A 24995-nucleotide genomic window follows, 5' to 3' on the forward strand; every position below is an offset into this window, starting at 1 on the left:
TTGCCTTTGCTGTTGTGTGTGTTCATCCCAGTTATTAATTGCTGAGCTTCGGGCTGATGGTGCATCCGTGTGAGAATCTTTACAAATGTGTTGGAAGGCCGTATCAGCAGCAGCAGCTGTAATGACCAGGACTGAGGTGAGGGGGTAAATCCATCAGTACTCTTTGGGGAGCAGAGGGCTATGTGGGGCCAGGACTGTGACAGATGTGAAAGAGGTGTGTGTGTGTGTGTGCACGTGCATGTGTAGACGTACATGTGTGTACACACCTATGTATGTATGTATGTATGTATGTGTGTGTGTATATATATATATATATATATATACGTACGTACGTGTGTGTGTACATACGTGTTTGTGTGTGTGGACGTACGTGTGTGTGTGTATACACGCAAGTAAGTACATGTGAATGTGTCTCTACACGTATGTACGTGAATGTGTGTCTGGGTATGCACATACGTGTGTGTGTTTGTGTGTACATGTACATGTTTTGCTAAAACCATACTGCAGCTGGAATACTGTAAGCAGTGCTCGCATATCGAAGGAAAGATGTACCTGCCTGGAAGGCAGACATTTCCTTAGGCTGATCCCAGGTATAGATAGATATTCTGAGGAGGAGAGGTTCAGTAGATCTTATGATGGGCTGCATGGTGGCTCAGTGGTTAGCACTGCTACCTGACAGTGTTCAGAGCTCAATTCCAGTCTCGGGCGACTGTCTGCGTGGGTTTCCTCTGGGTGCTCTGGTTTCCTTCCACAATCCAAAACACTGCGATTTAGGTGGATTGGGAAATGCAGGGTTACAGGGAGAGGTGGGTCTTTGGCGGGACGATGTAGACTCAATGGGCCGAATGGCCTGTTTCCACACTACAGGGATTCCAGTTTGGGCCTGCCCTCATTGGCTTTCAGAAGGATGGGAAGGGATCTTGTTTGAACATCCAAGATTCATTGTTGACTTAACGGGGTAGATGTGAAAAGGTTGTTTTCCTTTGTGGGGGTGTCTAGGATCAGGGACAAAATCTCAGAATAAGGGAGCGTACATTTAAATTGGAAATGAGGGATTTCTCCTCTCGGAAGGGAGTGGTGGAATTCTTTCTTGCAGAGGACTGTCAAATTCGGCCTTTAAGTATATTTGAGGCCGAGGTGGGCAGATTTTTAATCAGCAAGGGAATCGAGGGTTAGTGGGAAAAGGCAGGAAAGTGGAATTGAGGATTATTAGCCAAAGTATGCTTTCCTTTATTGGTCAGAGTATTGAGTACAGGAGTTGGGAGGTACGTGATGTTGGTTAGGCTTCCTTTGGAATATTGCGTGCAATTTTGGTCTCCTTCCTATTGAAAAGATGTTGTGAAACTTGAAAGGGTTCAGAAAGGATTTACAAGGATGTTGTCAGGGCTGGAGGATTTGAGCTATAAATAGGCTGGGGCTGTTTTCCCTGGAGCTTTGGAGGCTGAGGGGTGACCTTATAGAGATTTATAAAATCATGCGGGGTATGGATAGGGTAAATAGAACAAGGTCTTTACCCTGGGGTCGGCGAGTCCAGAACTAGAGGACATAGGTTTAGGGTGAGAGGGGAAAGATATAAAAGAGACCTAAGGGGCAACTTTTTCACGCAGAGGGTGGAGTGTGTGTGGAATGGGCTGCCAGAGGAAGCGGTGGAGGCTGGTACAATTGTAACATTTAAAAGGCATCTGGATGGGTATATGAATAGGAAGGGTTTGAGGGATATGGGCCGGGTGCTGGCAGGTGGGACTTGATTGGGGTGGAATATCTGGTCGGCATGGACGGGTTGGACCGAAGGGTCTGTTTCCGTCCTGTACATCTCTATGACACTATGACTCTAAGTCTCCTTGGTGGAGTAGAGTCGATGGGCTGAATGGTCTACTTCTGCTCCAACATTTTTTGGTCTTAATTGTCACACGTGTCGTTCGGGGTTAGGGGGTACAAAGAGGGAAGTGGTGTGGATGCGAGATCACACTTGTTCCCTCTGTCTCATGTTGTAATCAAAAGGCAAATCCATCACCTGTTTTGTTGAGAATGCAGTTCTTCATCAAGATTTCAACTTTCACAATAACCTCTCACAACTCAATTTGTGATTCGCCCTCACAGTATTTTTCCATGCTTTATGGGAATCGAGGAAAATGAGTCTTGGGCAGGATTATGAAGTTTAGGTAAAGGGTGAAGTTCTGAATTGTTGAGCAGGTTGGAGGGGCCGAATGGATGAGTCCAATTCGCCAATGTTCTTCTGCATTTTGCTTAGATTGATAATGGGAGTTTGAGATTCTGAGGGACAGGGATTGTACGAGAATTGATTCTGAATGGTGCCCATTGTGGTGCAGAGCATGCACCAATTGTTCTCTTGCAATTATCCACGGTATCCTGTTTAACTTGGTGCCAGGAAGATTGCCCAGAAACATTAAGTCAGCATATTTATATCGCTCTGTCCCAGCGTTTCAGATTGGAAAAGCACAGATGGGGGTTCTGCTTACTTCCCTGGGTTATCGGTCATCCACGTTTAATTTCCCAAACTGCGGCCAATCTGAACATAGACCAGGATGTCGAGGATGGTCCTGCACCCTGTTGGTGATCATCACTCTGCAAGCTGGAATCAGAGACCACGCAGCGGGATGTTGGATTGTATGTCACAGTGTGGGTCATCTTAGCTGCTTCATCAGACAGTAGCCAGCAGCAGTTTCCAAGCACGGTTTGGGGGGTGACATCCCTCTTCATGACTTCCATTGGAAGGTCTGTTCTAAATATGGGGAGCCCCTGCAGTATTGGGTTTGTGCTTTGTTTGGGGAGTTTGGTGACAGCAGCGTTGCTGTCGAGAAACTGTCCTGCTAATGCTGTGGGCTAGATCGTGCATCATCAACAGAAGCCTTTTTTGAAAAGCCGACATGGGAGCGTTCATTTCTCGCTGTGGACTGTCCCCAGGAGCCTGGCTTAGCTTGTAAAACCACGACAAGAAGCAAACACCACTGCTGCCGGTGCGGTTGGGGAAATAACTCCACAGAGGCTGGCATCCTGTCACCCAAGTTACCCTTTATTTAGACATGCATAGTACATGACACTAACCCAGTTCACTCAGAGCCAGCTCCGAGAGTGAATGGGACGTCCGACATGCCTGTTTGTATCTGTCAGCCAGGGCTCCCTGATTGGACAAGGTTAGGTCCATCTGGCTGATCTCATTGCAATCATTACAGTGAAGCTGAGGGCTCCACCTGCCTTCAGCCAGAACATATTGAGTAGGCAAATAGAGCTAGAGCAGTATTGATGGAGGCAGGGGGAGAGGGAGGGCTGTGGGGTGGGACAGCCACCTCTCCGAGAGGCTGAAGCATTACTCCAGCTTTGTGCAGGCTGTCGTGACTGCCTCTGGTGGTCATAGGCATGTGTGCACCCAGGATTCAGGAGGAGATCATTGTGCCAGGGCCACCCTCTGAAAGAGCTATCCAGTTAGCCTTCCTCTCTTCTCCCAAATTCCCTGTAGAATCTCCACTGTTGATCCAGCCAGACATCACGGCTCCAAAGACTGAACCTTCCAAACCCCCGGGCTCTACCAACTAGAAACATAAGAGCAGCACAGGCACAGGGGCTTGTGTGTTCTCCTGAAGACCAGATGTTGTCCAGAGTGCAACTCAGTCATTGTCGATGGGTCAAAGTCCTGGAATTCCTCCTCTATCAGCTCATTGGCTACACCTACTCTGTCTGAAGGGTCATCAGGGGCAGGCATTAACTGCCGGCCAATAATGCAGTAAATAAAAACGACATTTCCTTTGGAAAGTTGTGATTGAATCTGCTGCCATCTCATAGAGATGGACGGCACAGAAACAGACCTTTCGGTCCAACCCATCCATGCCGACCAGATATCCTAACCTAACCTAGTCCCATTCACAACACTTGGCCCAAATCCCTCTAAACCCTTCCCTATTCATAAATCCATCCAGATGCCTTTTAAACGTTGTAATTGTACCAGCCTCCATCACTTCCTCTGGCAGCTCATTAAATACATGCACCACCCTCTGCATGAAAAAGTTGCCCATTAGGTCCCTTTTAAATCTTTCCCCTCTCACCTTACTCTCTAGTTTTGGACTCCCTTACCCTGGGGAAAAGATCTTGACTCCTCACCCTATCCATGCCCCTCATGATTTTGTAAACCTCTATAAGGTCACCCCTCAGCCTCCGACGCTCCAGGGAAAACAGCCCCAGCCTGTTCAGCCTCTCCCTATAGCTCCTTGTAAATCTGGCAGCATCCTTGTAAATCTTTTCTGAATCCTTTCAAGTTTCACAACATCCTTCCTGTAGCAGTGTGCTCTCATTCACAACTGACAGCAATTTTAACAAAATAAAATCTCCTTGCTCATGCCCCAACAGCATTTTTATTTTGACAGTTATCTTAAACTGTAACATTACAGAGTCAGCCACACTTACATGTAAGGGCATGAGCTTTCATATCCAAATTAATCGCAGAACTGAACTACCAGAGAATCCAGTTTTAGAATAAATTTGCTGCAGGATAAAAATCAAGAGCAGGATTGGGCAATGGGAGGCTGTGAAGATCTGAAATAATTTCAGATTGCAGCAGATGCTTAAAATACCCACCATATCCCAATAAGGTTGGGGGTCTCTTGTGGCGCATTGTTAATTCCCCCATCTCTGAGCCAGGAGGCCTGTGTTCAAGTCTCACCTGCTCCAAAGATGTGTCATAGCATCATACAATCCCTACAGAGTGGAAGCAGGCCCTTCAGCCCAAAGAGTTCACACCAACCCTCTGAAGAGTGACCCATTCCCCAACCCTATTATCCTATATTTACCCCTGACTAATGCGCCTAACCTACACATCCCTGAACCCCATGGGCAATTTAGTTCACCTAACCTGCACATCATTTAGATTGTGGGAGGAAACCAGAGCACCCAGTGTCGTAGCATCTCTGTGAACAAGTTGATTAAAAATATCTATCTTAAAAAGTTAACATCATCTCGTTAAAATACATCCAACAGGATTGTCACATCCTTGCCTTGATCTGCAGTGGGTTTTCAACTGCTCTTTGAGGTAAAACCATTTCCTTCATAGCCTAGAGCCAATGAGTTTACTTTTCCCCACCAGTGGGGCTGTACCGCCCCAGGCAGAACCCCAAGGGTGTAACGGGGCCCAATACTCCGCCTTTCTTGGAGACACTAAGCCCCTGGAAGGAACCAGACTGGGGAAATCTCGTGAACAGGTGACCACTATTTGTGGAATGGAACAAAATGTTGGAAAGTCAAGAGCTTTTGTGTCTTGCCTCAAGCTTCGCACCTTCCTCAAGGTGGCACTGATCCCCATGTTCCATTTTTGAAATACTGTGCCAATCTCTTTGACAAGGCTACATTTGTGCTCATCAGCTACATTTTAACATGAGAGAGACAAATTTTACAAACTTCTATCCATTTAGTCCCTGCCCAAGAATTTTCCTTTTCCCACCATTTAAGACAACAGAATTAATAATATTCATGGAATTTCACAATGGGAATAATTTTGCCATGCTCTGTTAGGCTGCAGTCACCAAGCCTTTCCTGCAGACTGAACAGATATGAAGCTCAGCAGGATCTGTAACCAAGCTGCTCTACAGAGGTGGTCAATATAATGTTAACCCACAGTTCAAACTCACACCCTTATTTGGCACTATTTTCATCATTCTGATTCATATTGGACATTCCCTGGATGGTTTATCCCCTCAGGCCAGTCCATGGCTAAAACTGTGCGTTTTCTCACCCCAGTCCCTACCTTCTTCCTCTGCTCAGTTCCCAGGCCACAAGGTCAACACGTCAGAAGGCTTGGCCTCGCTTCCCTCCTTCTCTTTGATCATTCACAGCCCCTGGCTCATCCAGATCCTCTGTGATCAGGCTTTAAAATCTCATCCAACATTCAACATGGTAGACTAATTGGTAAAGTTAGGTGACATGGGATTCAGGCTGGGCTTGCCAATTGGATACAGAATTGGCTTAATGGCAGGAGACAGAGTGTTGGTGGAGGGATGCTTTTCAGACTGGAGACCTGTCACTAGCGGTGTTCCACAGGGATCAGTTCTGGGTCCTCTTATGTTTGCCATTTATGTAAATGATTTGGATGCGAATATAGCAGGCACGTTAGTAAGTTTGCAGACAACACCAAGATTGGTGACATAGTAGAGAGTGAAGAAGGTTTTCTAAGATTACAAAGGGATCTTTATCAAATGGGTCAATTGGCTGAAAAATGGTAGGTGGAGTTGAATCTGGATGAATTTGAGGTATTGCATTTTGGTACAACAAACAAGGGTAGGGCTGATACAATTAATGGCAGGGCCTTGGGTAGTGTTGTAGAATAGAGGGACCGAGGGGTGCAGCTGCATAATGCTTTGCAGTTTGCATCACATATAGATAGGATGGTGTTACAGAGGCATTTGGCATGCTTGTCTTTATTGCTCAGTCCTTTGAGTATAGGAGGTGGGAGGTCATGCTGAGGTTGTACAGGACATTGGTGAGGTCTCTCCTGGAATACTGTGCCCAGTTCCGCTCACCCAGTTTCAGGAAGGAAATTATTAAGCTGGAGTGGGTTCAGAAGAGATTTATCAGGATGTTGGCGGGTATGGAAGGTTTGAGTTATAAAGAAAGGCTGGGAATATTTTCAGTGGAGCACGGGTATTTGAAAGGTGACTTTATAGATAATGAGGGGTATAGACAGAGTTAATGGTAGTTGTCCTTTCCCGAGGGTGGGGATTTCAACACGAGGGAGCACATTTTTAAGGTGAGAGGAGAGAGATTTAAAAAAGACTTGAAAGGCCAAAATGTTTACTCAGAGAGTGGTTTGCGTGTGGAATGAATTTCATGAGGAAGTGGTGGATGTGTGTACAATTACAGTGTGAAAAGACATTTGGATAAGGACATGAAGAGAAAAGGTTTGGAGAGACATGGGCCAGGAGCTGACAAGTGAGACTAGTTTAGTTTGGGAGTATGTTCAGCATAGACTGTTTCCTTGCTGTGTGACTCTATCACTGACCAGTGAGACCCACTGGATTCCTTCTGCAGTTTGCTTTTTAATACAATGATGGAAATGGAAGGCAGGCTTTGCAGTATCTGTGGGTATGGAACAGTTAACCTTGCTCATGGATGACTTCTCACCAGAGCTGAGAGTTTTATTCTGTTTTAACATTGAATCCAATACAACCTTTCTTCGGAATCTTCTAAAGAATTGTACTGGACTCAACTTGTTAATCCTGTTTCTCTATCCTCTGATGCTGCCAGACCTGCTGAGGTTCTCCAGCATTCTCTTAGTTTGTTTCAAATTTCTAGCATCCACTGTACTTTGCTTATATTTCGCTTTTATTGGCTTCAGTTATGTAGTGAGACCAAGTTTAAGGGGATTTAAGTGCAAATGTATTATCTGCTACTTTCAGTTCATTACAGTATCTGTACGATAACATGAAGCCATTGTACAGTCAAGGTCAGAGGTAGTAAGTTGAGGTTAGGGCATCTGTAGTTTTTTTGTAATCAGACCCTTATCTGACCCCTGGGTTTTGCAGTACATGTGATATTGGATTGACAAAAGCAGCTACTTCCATAGTGCGTGCACCATTCGTCGTTTTGGCTGTTTAATGCGTTAACTACAATAGAAACAGGAACTCCTTTTTCTTGTGATTACGAAAAGACTTTTAAGATTACACAGGCTCAAATTGAAAGCACTGTACAGTTCCAGAGGTGACATCAATGGGGAGAGTGGTTTTAAGTATCAAGCACCTGTATTGAAATTCAGAAATGTAAAGAACTTGCAGGTTGCTTAGCAGCCGTTTTGTGTTCTGTTGCTGAGCAACAGTGACAAGAGTTTTGCTGCTCACAGGGGACTTTAGGATTTAGGGTGAGGGTTACACAAGATAGGATTGTAACGTGAGAATTCCTCACTGGAATGTTTCTAAGGAGCTGTGAGAGTGCATTCTCTGAGCCGGCGTAGGATGTACATTGAGGACAGGAGATTTGAGGACATGACAGATCCCCGGCAAGCCTTTCAAAAGGATTAAATCCAAATATAATGCACCCAACAAGACTTGGATCGAGACAGCTGTGACATTTTCTGTGCCCTTCCTCAATATCCTGAACCGGATCACATTTGGCGTGAAATGGATCCAGGTTTCTGTATCCCCCCAGGTCAGGTGAGTCCATTCGACTTCCGGTACTGTCTCCTTCAATGACAAAGGACCCAAAGAGCCACACGGACTGAGGAACTAAGTCTTGGGTTCACTTGGTTCATGGTTGGAGCTGCGGGAGTGGAGACTGTAGGCCTATCTCAGCCGGAGGCAGGGTAGGGAGGGTGCGGCAATGAGGGTCCATTACCAAAGTGCCACAACATGACATGATGGCTCCTCTGCCCTGATGAGGCACTGTGCCCGCCCCCACCTGTACTCTCTTAAAACAAAACTATCATCAATTAGACAACCCCAAGTGGGGCTATAAACATAACAAAACCATAAACAGAAACCGATATGAAAGAAAGAATCTTCTCAAACTAAAATAAAGTAGTCCAAGTGATGATGAATCCCAGTGTCCATTGATGTTTAAAGGCAGCTGTTGTGCTGGTGACCCACCTGATCTCTGTACATGCCCTCTCCTACCCTGGCACCCATCCACACCACTGCCATGTCAGCAGTGTTTTGTTTGAGCTGTTGGCACTGCCTCTTGTGCTAGGGTCATGAGTATTTCATTGATTTCACACCCATTTCATGTAACTTGATCGACCATCATTGATCACTCCATGCACTGAATTCAGAATCATCTGAAAACCACTTCTTGGTCATGCTGTAAATCCAGGGCCATTCAAAGCCCAGGCAGATGGGAAACCATCAAGTGCAGGAATATGAATAATACACTGAAGCTTTGTCCCAACGCATTGTATTTGCAGTTTCAATGAAGGGTCTCTCTCAGTTTCAGAAGATGACATGGGTTCAGGAAATGGTGCAAAGGAATGGAGAATGTCACAGACATTATTTTAGCCCTCTCCACCGACACTTAATGTCACAACCATCAGTTGTTCAGAACCTAGATAGTGGAACACATCTCATATTTTGTTCCCAGCTCAGTCCTGAGGGAACAGTGCGATGTCAGTGTTGCTGTCTTTTGAATGACATGTTAACCCAAGGCCCATCAGCTGCCTCAGGTGGATGTGAAATATCCCACGGCACTGTTTTGAAGAGCAGGGGAGTTTTCCCCGCTCGCCTGGTCAACAGTTATCCTTCAACCAGCAACAAAAGAAACAGATGGTCTGCTTGTTGTTGACATGAGTTTGCCTCGAGCAAGGGGTTCACCTGATGTGGAAAGCCCCTGTTATCTCCCATAACTTAAGAAACTGGGTACAGGTATTGAGGGCTTGAAGAATCCAGCATATATTTATCACAGCTATTATACACAGACATTACATTCCTCATGCACAGATGTGTTTGAGCTAATGTTAGGCAATGAGTTATATTGGAGGAACATACTTCCAGTAGAGTGTTATGCTTCAAGTGATCTGAGGTAAGTCGGAGACTGTGAACTTTATACTCTCAGGTCACATGTTGTGATACAGTGATGATGTCATGAGAATGTCTCTTAAAGATATATTGACAGACTGTGCATCTTAAAGGCATACTGACATGCTGACCATGAGATATAGCACAGTAACACATTAACTCATGGGAGCTGGCAACAAAATTCCTTCCATTACCATAGTGCCTGGCTTTCAAAAGTACTTTATCAGTTGTAAAGTACTTTTGGATTGACCGGGATTATGCCAGAGAAATGCAATGCATTTTGTTTTCCTGCTTCTGTGCGAAAGCAGTGACATTTTTCACCAGGCTTCTGTTCCAATCTCTGCTGTTCTGAGAGCTGCTCATCTCTGGTTTGTTTGCTGGTTCTTTAACTCAGTTCCTGATTGATGTGGCGCTGATGAGTAGAGTTTGGCACTTGCTAACTCCGGGCCCAGTTGTTTATAGTTACCCATGAAAGATTTCCTTCACTGTTAAGCATCGAGTTAGAACTCTGGCACTTTAATAGTTGTCAGCAACACACTTTAAAGTTGAAGTGAGTGAAGAACAGACTGTTTGTGTTGCTGGGCAGAAATCAGTGCATATGTTGCATAGCAACCAATCATTTGTGCTCCATCTTGGTTCCATGAGTATGGGTTATCAGAGAAGGAGAGACATGGAAGTAAGGAAAACTAAAGTCGACCACCCTCCAAATGTTAATAAATGATACAGGATAGAAGTTGTCTCAACTGGTGACTGGGAGAATGGAGACTCGTTATAAGCCAGTGTATAACAGAAGGATGATATGGTGTTTCTTTATCATGGTTGCGGGATGTGCGGACATCGCTGGCTGGGCCAGCATTTATTACCCATCCCTAATTGCCCAGAGGGCAGCTGAGAGTCAACCACATTGCTGTCACTGTCACTTGTAGGCCAGACCAGGTAAGGATGGCAGATTTCCTTCCCTGTAGAACATTAGTGAACCAGATGAGATTTTACATCACTTGATGCAGTGAACTTTTTATTCCAGATTTTTATTTTTAATTGAGCATCACTGTATGCAATGATGGCATTTGAAACAGTAATCCTAGAGCATTTATCTGGGGTTGCGACGTTAGTCATATAGTGACGTTCCTACTATGCCACAACCTCTGCCACATTGAGTGCCTGCACATTATAGAGTAGGGAGTTAATAAAAACAAAAAAGTTATGGATGCTGGAAATCTGGAATAAAAACTGAAAGTGCTGGAGAAGCTCAGCAGATCTGACAGAATCTGTGCAGAGATAAACAGAGTTAACATTTGGAGCCTGAAGAACTGAAGAACTGAAGAGGTAACTGGATATTAAAGATACTGATTTTGCCTACTGTGTTAATTACATGTGATTTTCTAGAGGGAAAGGGAAGCCTTAAAAGAAGTTGGAAGCTCCTCAACCTCAGAAAGCTAAACTATGCCCCAACACCAAAAACACACATTTAAAATGATGAATACATAACACCTGGACAGCTGGTTATTGTGCAATGCTCCCTGAGTGAGGATTTTAAGCTGCACGGATTTACTTACAAATTCTCGGCTGCCATTAGGCCTTACTGAGGGAGTGCTGTCTTTCAGTGAGACTCTGTCTGCCCCCTTGGGTAAACATGGAAGAGCCCTTGATACTATTTCAAAGAGCCAGGAAATTACACCAGGGTTCAGGCCAACTTTTAAACCCTCAATCAACGTCATGGAAACAGATCATCTGGCCTTTGTCAACTCTAATGGAGAGTCATCTCAACTTGGAAACGTTAGCTTGCTGTCTCTCCGTGGTTGCTGCCTGACCTGCTGTGATTTCCAGCATTTTTTGGATTTCATCTGGACACTACCATATCGCTTGTATCAAATTGAGCGCCAACATCACCAATCTTCCAAAGTACCTCAGTGGACTGTAAATATGAGGTTGCAAGTTTTTCTTTGTTTTGTGTATAATAATTCAGGGTTTATCCTTAATGATGGTTGGTGAGGATTCCATAGAATTGACTTTGTGGGGCCCTGTGGATGAGGGAACAATGCATGAATTCATATTAGTAAAAATGGAAACTGAAACACATTCTGTCTGTTGTTTGTACAACCTGTGAAATGATACACCTAAATGAGACTTCAGGCGTGACTGGACAAGCTTCAATGAAAAATAAATGGGCTTTGTGAAACCTGTGCACTTAGATGAGCCACCCACTTAACACTTTTCCCACAATCGTTGTTGCTGTGATTATATGCAAGATTTCCCAAGAATGAATCCTTTCTCTTATTAAATGTCTGTGACTGTGTGCAGTCAGCATCTGCACAGATCGCCCTTTGAACAAAATACAAACCAGCTGCTACCTTACATATTGACATATTTAATACTTTAAGCCGCATATGTTTGTAAAACAGCAAGATTCCAAACTGCAATTTGAGTTTCACGTGAGGTTTCTAAACATCATTTTGAGTGGAAAAAGACCTGGCATTCTGGCTGATGTTGGTTCCAAACTGTGTCACTGGAAAAGGCACAGCAGGTCAGGCAGCATCCGAGGAGCAGGAGAGTCGATGTTTCAAGCATAGGGAATATTGAGGGGGAAGGGGCCAGAGAGATAAATAGGAGGATGGGCGTAGAGCTGGAGAAAGAGAGGTGGGATGGTGATAGGTGGATGCAGGTGGGGGGTAACTGTGATAGGTCAGTGGGGAGGGTGGAGTGGATGGATAGGAAGGAAGTTGGACAGGTAGTACAGGTCAAGAGGTTGGAATGTGTTGAAGGGTTGGACCTGGAATGAGGTGGGGGGAGAGGAGATGTGGAAACTGGTGAAGTCAATGTTTAGTTGCCATTGTTGGTCGGTTAGTTCAGTTGGCTGATGGCTGGTTTGCAGTGTAGAGTAACATCAAAGTGTGGGTTCAATTCTGGCACCGGCTGTGGTTACAGGATTGTCCTTCTCAATTTCTCCCCTGGCCTGAGGCGTGGTGACCCTTAGGTTAAACCACCACCAGTCAGCTCCCTCTAATGAGAGAGCAGCCCAATGGTCCTCTGGGACGACAATTGATAGGCATTCTGCATCATGACTGGCATTTTTCTCAATGTAATGAGAAAGGATTCATTCGACGAATTCAGGTGTCGTGCTTGATGGATTCGTGTCCAATTCTTTATAATTTATGAGCTTTTCATTGTTAACATCAGAGACTGGGTCTTTGTCGCCAAATCACTGAACACTTTAATCCCTTTGTTTTTTGACAGGACTGGAACTGAAAGACGTGAAAACAAACATGGCGGAGAGAATGCAGGAGGCTGGAGTTGTTTGCTCGGGAGACTACAAGAAGGATGGCACCGGAAGAGACTTGTTTGGATATGTGGGGATTGAAGCAGTTCTTGATCAGATGAGGCGTAAAGCCATGAAAACTGGATTTGAGTTCAACGTCATGGTCGTAGGTAATTACAACTGCAAGCACCAGAAGGGAAATATATGTGAAAGATTTGCATTTATATCTCACTAGTTACTTGTTTATGCCCCATTTCCTTTGTGTATGCTTGATTCAGCTCACGGTTCAATTTTTCAAACCATTAACAAGTTAGATTCTTTGCATTGAAGGAAATAGAAACTGTAGAAGTGACAAGAACTCAAACAAATCATTCATTTTGTGTATTAATTAAGGATGTTTGTGGCTCTATGTTCAAGGGGTTTAATGGATAGATGGGCAAACAATCCCACTAAATATACACTCCTGCAAATCTCCAGTATCTCCACAGTTTATTTTATCCCACGTTGTTGCTTAAGTCCACTTTAAACTTTCCAAACAAACCTCTGTACCATAAACATAATCAATGTAACATCCTTCATTTATATTTTTGCACATTACACGTGATATTTAAGAAGGAATGGCCCATTTCTCCCCTTATAATTAATGCAATCTTGGTGAAATCAAAAATAGAACTGCATGATGTTTGCACTGTTAGGGTTCACATAAGACGCTATTCCCCATCCCCAACGGCAGTACTAACTTTTTTTCTGTTGATGGTTTTTGCTCCAATGGATGGGCTAGAGATGTACGATTGGATGCAAAACTAATCAGTCATGTCAATTGTGACCTAAAGGCTGCTGGTAATGCAAAGGAACCAATGAGAATATAGTACTTGTAAAAATTTGAAAATTTCCTTGTAGTACCATTGTGGTTTATAACATGTTTGCTTTTAGATAGTGCTTGTGGCTCTGAATTAGCAGAGAAAAATTGGCTGGCAAGACATTACACAACATTTTATAGCATAGGACCTTAGCCCAACAGGTCCACTGTCTATGCTCCATTGACTCCTCCTCCCACTCTAACCTCAACTGCCCTATCCTTTAATCCCTTTGTCTGGCCTCCCCTTACATGTTCATCAGCTTAACTACACTCTGTGGTAATAAAGGCAGAAAAACTCTGTACTTGTCTGTGGAGATGAAAGAAAATAGAGATAACATTTCAGGTTGTGTCAAAGAGGTAGAATACCAACTCTGTTTGTGATGGTACGCACCTTTAACAAAGTAAAGTTGTACTTGTTTTTTTTTTCAGAAGCTCTTAAATGCACAGGCTCTGAAATGTCCAGATTGATCTACTTGGGGAAGCTTTAAGTTTTTAAACAAGCACTTGTACAATGAAAGGGGAGTGGCCAGTTCTCCCAGTTCAGCTTTTCTCTGGTTTGGTTTGGTTTTTGCAGTCTGGCTGTTTACAGCAAACAGTCAGGCTGTTTGAGACTGTTGGTCAAAGAAACAACCCCATGGAAGAAGGTGTTCTATGCTGAATCTCTCTGCCATGTCTCTCTATGTCATCTCTCTCTCTCTCTCTCTCTCTGCCATCTCTGTCTGTAACTTCTGTCATGCAAGACCCTGTGTTTGATTTTTCCTTTTTTGCCAAGGAGTGTTTATGGGGATGTTGCAAGTAGTTGGAACAGCATCATTAAGTTGGGACAATCTGTTGAGATTTTGGATAGGTTAAGTTCCTCTGTATTCTGTACTCTTTTGTTTGTGTTTCATTCACTAATCTGGCAAATAAATTCTGTTTTGTTTAAGACTAAGTGGTTGGGCCAGTTGCATCGCTCCTGGAATATCCACTATACACCTGCTTAAAACAACTAGAAAGGTTAGAGTGCAGGCTACCTTTTTGAAATGTTTTGAGGAAGTCTGGCCTGGTCCATAACATGTTTCTGTCTCCCTAGATGCTGCCAAACCTGCTGAGTATTTTCAGCATCATTAGTTTTATTTCGGATTTCCAGCATTTATCGTACTTTGGTTTCGGTGCTCAGAATATAATAGGTAAAAGTGGGTACCGCAGATGCTGGAGATTAGAGTCAAGAGTAGAGTAGTGCTGGAAAAGTACAGCAGGTCAGGCAGCATCTGAGAAGGAAAATCGACGTTTCAGGCAAAAGCCCTTTATCGGGCTTTTGCCTGAAACGTCAGTTGTCCTGCTCGGAGTATAATGCCCAGTGTTAGATATGATTACATGATTGGACAGCACTTGCTGCTCAATCTTGTGTGCTACGAATTACACAAAGAAACTAGTTCAAGATTATCATTTGGGTTTGCAACGTGATTCCTTATGCTTCCTGGAAGCAACATAAATTCATAAGCATCAACCTGTCCTCTACAAACAAAAGGAACAAGTCTAGGAATTGTGTTTTCTGAATTTAACAAATGCATGAAAGACAACAATGCCCTGGCATATACTCTTTGGAAATTTCTTCACCAATCAGAGTTAACTTGCCAACCAATCAGCATCCTCTTTTGGCTTCTCCCTAACTACTCCCCAAGCTGTTCAGCAACTAATACATAGCTGATGGTAGGGAGAAGGTCTTTGTATTGATAACTGGTCACTATCCCACAGATCAATCAGTCATTTGTTGCTAGGCAAAGGCCCATTTGATCTATGTGTGTCTCTATACATGTCTTTCCCTCTCTCTCTTATCATAATCAACCAACTTTACCCCTCTCTGTTCCTCCCATTGCTGTTTCCATTTTGCCCAGACCTTGCCCTGTCACCATCGTCATAGTGACAGTCGGGTGACATCTCAATGTCTTGGCAACCCTTGGCTCCGGCTTGTTCTCAAACCATCTGCAACTGCTTGAGCCATCAGCTGTGTAAACAGTACTTACAATGAGGGTCAGATAACTTGCTTTCAAAACCTGCAGTGATCCTTCAACCATCTTTGGGTTTTAAAATGGTCCTTTTCCCATTTCAGTTCATGATTAAAAGTATAGAAAAAAAGTCAAGGTCTTTTCACTGGTTTAAAAACCTTAATCTTTAAAAATGCATCTTTCTTACTGTGTTAGAAGTGCAACTTGCAGCCAGGCAATTAGGTGGCCTCTCCACATTAAAAGTGCAAACTTGTAGCTACTGGCTAGAGAATTATGTTAACCTCAAAGACTTGTCTCTGATTAGGTCCCATCAAAAATGCACTTAGCCATTTTGCGATGCAGATCTAAAAGATGCATTTCAAATTCATTGTGTTACTGTTAATATGTTTCAGACAAGACTCACCAGATTAGTGCATTGTAATGATAATATTTTCATCTTGTTGAGACAGCAATCATTTGTTAATGTGTGGTGACTGCTTCCAGTGACTATAGACACCATTGAGTTGCTATGGCAGCACTAACCAACACAGTTGGCTTGAAATCAAAGGAGCTTTGATGCAAATTATAGTCTGCAGGAATTATGCCATTTGTCACAGTGGATGCAAACACAGGCCTTCTGAAGATAATGGAATGAATTGGTACTTCACTCATTTATTTCAGAGCTTGGTAGTTCTCAAAGCTCCACAATCCTGGAACCTCTGTACTCAGGCAGCAGTAGAGTTGGCAACACTCCATGAGTGTCCAGGAATCTCTGGGAACGTGCTGTCCATTTTCTTGGAGAATCCTGCCATTTGTATTTATTTTTGGCAGCGGTAGACTACTCTCCTCCACCACACACCCGCCCCCACCTGGTTTGGCTCGCTTTGAGATGTCACCCCACAGTTACCATGACGATGGTCCCTGCCAAGGCCTGGGTAAAATGGGAACAGCTGCGGGACAGAGAGGGGTAAAGTTGTTTGATCCCGGTGAGAGAGAAAGACACAGACAGCAAGGAGAGTGTGCAGGGTCGGTATGAATAGAGGATTGGAGCAAGAAAATGGCTGACTCAAGTTGGTGGTGAATTGTGAATCAGCGCTGCAGTGGTGATAGTGACTTGAAGCCAAGACAGAGGGAGAGCTGGGACTTGGAAGTGGACCAGAGAGAGAATGAGGCAAAAGTGGGTTCTGCAGAAGCTGGAGATTAGAGTCAAGATTAGAGTAGTGCTGGAAAAGCACAGCAAGCCAGGCAGCATCCGAGGAGTAGGAAAATCGACGTTTCAGGCAAAAGTCCTTCCAGTGGGCTTCCTGGTCACCATGACAGACACTAATGTAAGGGCATAAGAACTGGGAGCAGGACGAGGCAATTCGGCCCCTCAAGCCTGCTCCGCCATTGAATACTACCCTGCCCCTTCCCCAGAACCTTTCAACCCATTAGTCATTAAAAATCTGTCTGTCTCCTCCTTAAATATACTCACTGATCCATCACACTCCATGGAGTCATGATAATTTGAGAGAAGTAATTTCTCCTCATCTCTGTTTATAATCTGTTACCCTTTGTCCTAAAGCTGTGACCTCTCTAGATTGCCCCAGACGAGGAAACATCCTTTCTCCATCTACTTTGTCAATCTCATTTAACATCTTATGTACTTAAATTAGATCGCCTCTCATTCTTCTGAACTCCAGAGAGTATAGGGCTAACTGCTCAATCACTCTTCATGAAACATTTTAATTACAGGCCTCTTAGTTAATTAACTGAGTTTAAGTTCCCCAGCTGCCCTGAGTTATGAACTCATAACCACATCACTAGGATCCCTGGATTAGCACCACTAATCCAGAATCTGGTTTCCAGCATTTGCAGTCATTGTTTTTACCTCTGGATTCCAAGCCTGGTAAAATAAATTCACTACTACTGTATCTGTACCATTGTGAAAGGTTGGGGAATGAGAGTGTAGAGACTGAAGATGGGGAAATAAAAAGGACATAAAGTATTCATAGCTTATTAACTTAGGCATTATTCAACAAAGCATTGTGTTTGTGTTGTGAGAGCATAACTCTCTCCTAAGACACTAAAGTGGTAGGCGGGGTTAAGCCCACTGAACAATCAATTAAAGTTCCAGCATGAGTGAACGCCTTGCTTTTCGATGTGGGGGCAGGCTACCTCTCACATGCCTGACTTCTCTAAGCCCGTTGGAATGGACCACGCCTGGTCTTCCAGGTGTAGCAGGCGACCCATTCTCTCACAATGGCATAAAGTGTTTGAAATTGTCCACAATCACCCTACCTTTATTTACCAGCTAACACTCTAAGCCATCAAAGGAACAGTCTGGTTTTCAAGCTGCGAGTTTGTTGTTGAGAAAGCCAGTGCTGAACTGAATACTTAAAAGGTTATAGACTGATAAATCATTAGAATTCCCTTGTCTGCTATTTTGATAGAGGTATTAACCTTTTAAATTAAATCCCACATTTTTTCTTGCATCACAGTGATTTCTCCATACTGCAAATTAGTGCACAAGGTGAATTGGTCTTGCAGCACTGATACAATAGGCCAAATGGCCTCCCTTTGGGTTGTAACCATTTATTGTGTAAGGACCGTGCATTTTTATTTTTGCATTTTTAACAACTGCAGATTGAAATGAGAAGGAACGAGAAATAAAATCCAGTGTTGAAAGGTTTGGGGCAGCTTTGAAAGCAAGTAATCAGATCCCCTTGGCTGGCATTGTAAACAACTGCTGGATGGAGCAGTGACGGAAGGTCAGGTTACAGATAATGTGGAGCCAAAGGTAACTACTGATGTGGGTCTTCCCATCAAGAAGTTGATTGGCCTGTGGACTGCTGACAGTTGTCAGTGACAGATACCTTTGCTTTTCAACAACTGTGTGATTAGTTCTCGGTAGGCTGTGCAGTTCAGAGCTGGTAACAAATTAGAGACACAGAGAAAGCGAGAGAGAGAGCGAGAAAGAAGAAAAGAAATGTGCAGATCTTCTCCTTGTCCAGAAGCTGTCTGTTCTCTGCAGTCAAAAACCTCTCCGGCTCACCTGTCAATATCATGATCAACATTTCCCTACCTGACAAGTTACCTTCTTCCCATTAATCGTTATACATCGTTCTACTGTAATCATTATTTGCTCCTTATACATAAACATCACTTCTATCAGCAAATACAGCAAGTTAAAATTGTAAAGGTGAGAATTCTGGTATTATTGCACAGATCTCAGAAAAGCAGTGCATCTTTAAGACAGTCTTCAAAACTTGCAACTTTCCAGTGTGACGGTCCTTACTTCAACTTCAGCAGCAGAGTGTAAATGGAATTAATATGATAGTCAGTCAGCCCTATGTCATCTTACAGTCATGTATACAGTTATAGCAATTGGCACAGAGCTCAGTCTATGTGCACTGTCCAAGATCTTACAATACCGTAAATAGTTGGTGTTGTAAATAAACATCAAGATATCTGCCTCAATCAGAACCCACTCTTTATGGCACATGTTACGAGGGCTCACAGAAGCCCTCTCTGGGGTGGTGATAGCCTACTGGTATTATCACTTGTCCGTTCTGGGGATCCATCACAGCAGATGGTGGAATTTGAATTCAATAAATATCTGGAATTAGGAGTCTAATGATGACCATGAATCCATTGTTGGAAAAACCCACCTGGGTCACTAATGCTCTTTAGAAAGGGTAACTGCCATCCTTACCTGGTCTGGCCTATGTGACTCCAGACCAATGTGGTTGACTCTTAACTGCCCTCAGGGCAGTTAGGGATGGACACTATGTGCTGTCCTAGCCAGTGATGCTCTCATCCTGTAAATGAATTAAAAAAAAACATATTGTATTGGCAGTGGTGTTTGCCCCAAGAAAAGTTATCCATCACAATTTTGTCATAAATGGCAAACAAAGGAATAGATAGATTTCACTTCGCTAAAAAATGCATTAGTTGATGTATTTTGTCATTTAGTTAAATTTTGTTGACTTAATATCACGCATAGTGCGCACCATTTGGCACTGAGACCTTTCAGCACCTCTTGGTGTAATACTAGGCTTTAGGCTGCGATTTATCATATTGATTTTCTTTTGACACTAAGTATTTTTCACATCTGCATTTGTGGTTTTTTTGATGCATTTGGTATTTGCATGAGAGGAATAAGGTCTTTCTGAAACTGCTTTGAATGATATATTTACAATTGTTAATATTAACATTACATTTTCAGCAGTTTCCAAAACAAATCTTACTTCCAAAGTCCTGTATGTCTGCAATATATCTAATGATTTTTTTTCTCTCTAAAATATACCACCCCATCCCAATGTGACAGCCGGAAGTCATGTTTAATAAAGGAAGTCAGTTTGAGAAGGTCTTTGATGAAATCAATTTACCCTGAAGGTGAACTCTTTCCTTGGGGAAAATTAAGCTGACCTTAATAGTTAAACCTAATTAACATTGTTGATGCAACAAGTGAGAGGGCGTGCTGTATTTTTCAGGCTAAATCTCCCAAAGAAAGCTGATGCTGAAAGATTGAGGATCCAAAATAACTGGTTCACTTTATATTACTCTTTTCTTCAACTTTCCAGAATCAAAGTCTTCACTTTATCACCCAATTAAAACCTAAAACTGCCTTTTCAAAGAATTAAAAAAAACACAGGAACCAGCAATTTAGCCCGAACGCCCCAGATATCTAGGCTCCACCCAAATTATGCCACGCCTCAAAGTTAGTCCCTTCTCTTCCAAAGCAATTCATCTGTGAATTTTACAACAATGATACTAGGACTTTAGGGTTATGTTGCTAGGAGAGATTATACAAATTAGGTTCATTTCTTGAAAATTTAGAACATTCAGGGGTGGTCTAATCAAAGTCTTCAAAATATTAACAGGAAAACAAAAGGTGGTGAAAGATAAACTATTTCGACTGGTTGATGATTCTAGAATTAGGGGCATAGTCTCAGGATGAGGGCCAGATCATTCAGGAGAGATGTTACACACAAAGGGTGGGAGAGGTTTGGAACACTCTTCCACGAACTGCAGTGGATGCTGGATCAGTTGCTAATTTTAACTCTGAGAAAAATAATTTTTTGTTAAGCAAAGGTGTTAGGGGATGTGGGCCAAAGACAGGTATATGGAGTCAAGCCATGGGTCAGCCATGATCTCAGTGAATGGGGGGGCAGGCTTGAGAGCCTGAATGGCCTACTCCTGGTCCTATGTGTTTATTTTGTTTTGAAGGAGCAGAAGTAAGCAAGTGGGGTCCAGGCATGGGAGTATGTCGGATGGGTTTGGAGTTCGTTGGAATGCAAATATTTGGGACAAATCTGGCAAAGGTAGATGACAAAAAAAAATTCTCAACACATTCTTATCCCATTGATGTGTATTTGCTTCAGTGTTTCAGTCATATTCTGCAGAGGTAGAGGATGTAATGTAATTCTTTTGTGGCCTCACAGAAGGTCTCGACCTTTTTCCGCCTTTGTTAGTTCTGATGCCTACTCTTTTTCCCTTTAACCACCCATCTTTGGCACCTCGAAGTCTCAACTCATTACTTATCATTTCTCCATCTGCTGTCATCTCGGTGAATGTACCTCCCTCACTGTGGTGCTGTGGATTGGTTCACTCAGTTGGCTGAATGGCTGGTTTGTGATACAGAGACACCAACAGTGCAGGTTTATTTCCCATACTGTCGGAGAGTCCCATCAAGGCCCTGCCTTCTCAACTTCATCCTTATCTGAGAGATGGGGACCCTTGAGTAAAACTCTCCACCAGTTGTCTCTCCCACTTTCATGAGAGAGTGGGCCCAAGGAGACTTTACATTATGGCGTTATCTAGAAGATTTTGAAAAGCTCGCCGAGCAAGCCACCGTAGACACAGATACCATTTGTGGTTTATCAGATATGTTAGTCCACATAACATGCACCACAGGTAGTGGTGAGTCATATATCCTGAAGTTTGTTTACAAAAGTAACTATTTACAAGACTACTGTATCACCAATGTACATTAAAAATTCAGAAAGATTTACCGTGCCAAGGTAAAATACAAATATATTTGAATTTACGGGAGTAAAGGGGTAAAGAAGTATTTCCTTAATGGTTTCCTCTGGTTTTTCTAGACTTGCTGTACCTACCTCCAAGAAATTGGTAAAGAGCATAATGCCAGGCATCTGGAAAATGGTCTATGATCAACTTTCCTCCATTTTATTTTTATTCACTCCAAGAGAGGCACACGAACCTCACTCTCAGAAGTGTTAGTAATTAGAATGGAGGGATATAAGAGGATTCACTAAACAAAGACATGAGAGGACTAGTTTTGTTTTACAAAGCAAGTTGTTGTGACTGGAAATGCACTACCTCAAAATGAAAGATGATGGAAGCAAACTTGACAGTAACTTTGAAGAATATGAACAAAGACTTGAAAGGAACATATTTACAAAGTGAAAGGGAAAGAACGAGGGAGTGCGACTGATTGGATTGCTTGCCTAGCGAGCCAGCATAGACACGGAAAGTACTTGTGGTTTATCAGATATGTTAGTCCACATAACATGCACCACAGGTAGTGGTGAGTCAGATATCCTGAAGTTTGTTTACAACAGTAACTATTTACAAGACTACAGTATCACAAATGTACAAACACAATCTGGGTGTTGTTCTTACTGTGTCACTGTAGATTACAGATACATAACCAATGGACTATACTGACCCCACTATGCAGAGACGGTGGCTGAAGGTGATATGGGTACTTTTTACTGGAACATCTCATGACATGACACCAGTGGCAATTGATGAAGTGCCATATCAAATGTTACTACACATTGTAAGAGCTTTTGGTGTACAGGGTGACATGGATAAAGAATTAGGATGGACTTTCTAGTTGGCAACCCATAATCAGTGGAGGGACACAGAAATTAGAGCTGGGAGATCAACTATTTACAATCTACATCCGTTATCAGCTACTGAGTGGATGGACAGAGTGTCCATTTGCATTACAATGGAGGGGACCTGCAGCAAAGGTAGTGTTCACAATCCAAGCATTGACACTGACAGGATCTCACCTCCGAAGGAGGGTTGCAGTGAATACTTTGACCCCTCCATTTTGTGGCACTTCCTGGCTATGTCAGCAACACCCACCTCTTCCCCCAGCAGTTGCCCAGGGCACTAGAGCTGCTGGCCCATGATTGGCTGTATCAGGAGTCTATCTGCCATCTTTAAATGCATAGCAGACTCAAGAGGGTGAAGGGGTAAAGAGTGAAAATTCCTCTCTTGGCCCACCTCCCTGCTCCTGGAGCACCTATTTGGTTCCAAAGCTTATGAAAATATCCCATCCAGTCTTTGGGTTTGAAATTTCTGAGGAGACCTCTGGCTTATCAATTTTCAGTGCAGTGGCATTCACGTGAAGAAAATGTGGTGTTACTGTGAATCAAAACTGACCTGGTCACAAGGTTACAATCACAAAGTGACAGAGTGCCAAAAAACATGCCGCAGGAATTCTCCATTTCAAAGCAAAAACCACCATCGTGTTAGTTCAGTGATTGATATTGGTGTAAGTGAAACATTGCAGTTTAGCTGCATTTAGTAAGCCAGAATTGTGCGATAGACTTGACCTATGTGCTCCCACACCTGTCAAAACTTTATTACAGTTGAAAACAAATGAGTGGCAGACTATATGTGCACCAGGGTGATATTAGAGAGATATAGGAGAATGTACTGGAGAAATTGGAGTGTTTGCTAATGAAAGCCCTCACCCTCCAGATGCTACACATTTTAGGGAGGTGTTTGATTTGGCGCAAATGGTTCTGATTTTCACACAGGAACTTTTCCCGAGGGAAGGTGAGAATCACCGAGAATTCTTAAAAATAAAAGATTTGGTCGGCGTGTTTCTGTCTTAACCGAGGTGTCGGAATTTTCTGTGTGGTTAGGAGAAGACACTGAGGTCCCTGGAACATGGGTCAAATGATACAACGTCACAGCCTGTTTGACTGTGTCAGACTGGGCTCTTTTACTGTTTCTCTCTTGCTCAGAGAAAATGACGGGTTGGGAGTGCGCACCATGGAGAAATTGTGTTCCCAGAGGGGATGATCAATCTTCTTCACGCTGAAGGGAAGGGGGAAAGTGGAATTCTCAATCCCCTTCTGAAAAAAAGGGTGTCAGTTGAAAGTTTGAAGACAGGAATTGATAGGTTTTTGTTGGGAATGGTTAAGGCATCAAGTGGAGATCAGATGGTTGAATGATGGTCTCATTACAACAATGAATAAATTTTATTACACATTAGAATAGTAATGTAGTCATTGTATAGATTACTTATTTTTAACCAACCTGTTTAGAAATATTATTTACACACCTCTGGTGCAGATGGGACTTGAACCTGGGCCTCCGGGTCTTGGGATAAGGACACTGCCAGTGCACCACAAGACACCCAGATTAATGTGTGGATAATATTGGTGATAAACCATGATAGAACGTTTCCATGGTGTACACGAGGGGGCAAATACAATGAAGACAGAACCTGTGCGTTTCTCAACACCATACCCATTTGGAAGAAGGGCCATGTCAGACTCTCAGCTTTAACTCTGTTTTTCTCTGTCTCTCTCCACAGCTACTGCCAGACCTACTGGAGTTTCTCCAGCACTTTCTGTTTTGATTTCAGATTTCAACATCTTTGCTATGATTTCTGTAATTCAGCTCCCCTCCCAGTAGTTCAGCTAAGTGGCATCACTCCTAACACAGAGTCTGTTTCAGTCCTTGTCTGTTTTCTGCCTCCAACTAACTGTGACCTTTGAACTCCTCTTCAGTGACCACCACTCTCTTCCCCCCCACCCCCCAAACGTTCTTGCATGACCTGTCAGAACTGTGCATACGCCCCTCCTTTATAGCTCAACGGAAGTGCACATTACCATCTAGCGACTCTTTGGAGCTGTCTGTTCCACTAACGTCACTATTCAGAGATCGCTGGCTTGCTCAGTGTAAAATAATGAGACAAGTAGAGGATTTCATCAGTGGCTTAATGTCAAGTTTGGTTGACAGCAAATGTTATTTCATTAAAGTTTCCATTGTAAATGCCAGCTGTTGGGGCTGCATCATTTCCAGAAAATGCACAATGAATTAACAATGTCCAGGGACCGTACATCGTGTATAATAATACTTTGTCATATTGTGAGTGTTCATTATGAACTGAATTCTCTGCCCAGTGAGTGGCTTTAAATTTGATGAGTGGTTGGTATTGGCATTTAAACTGCAGTTAAACATTAAAATGCACTACCTCATAAGCTGATAAAAAACAGGTTTAATAGAAACCTTAGTCAGAGAATTGGACAGACACTTGAAGGAGAAAGCATCACAGGAAAACGTTGAACCATCAATGATACGATTTTAGCTGGACTTTCTTTGAAAGACTTGGAAGAGGTGTTATGATCTTGGCTGATGTTATTACTGGGCAGGTC

General features: G+C 43.1%; 1 protein-coding gene across 2 annotated transcripts in view; it reads left to right on the forward strand.

Annotated features, from left to right (window-relative positions):
* LOC122560826 (uncharacterized) overlaps positions 1 to 24995 on the forward strand; it is a 422053-nt gene that overhangs the window by 259920 nt on the left and 137138 nt on the right. For both annotated transcript variants that reach the window (XM_043711961.2, XM_043711962.2), the window contains exon 3: positions 12738 to 12929. In XM_043711961.2, the coding sequence (XP_043567896.2) occupies positions 12738 to 12929 (192 nt within the window). The remainder of the gene's footprint in view (positions 1 to 12737; positions 12930 to 24995) is intronic.

The sequence above is a fragment of the Chiloscyllium plagiosum genome, unplaced genomic scaffold, assembly GCF_037043375.1.
Source record: "Chiloscyllium plagiosum isolate Xiang-an unplaced genomic scaffold, Cpla_swu_hap1 HiC_scaffold_20, whole genome shotgun sequence".
Taxonomy (NCBI): domain Eukaryota; kingdom Metazoa; phylum Chordata; class Chondrichthyes; order Orectolobiformes; family Hemiscylliidae; genus Chiloscyllium; species Chiloscyllium plagiosum.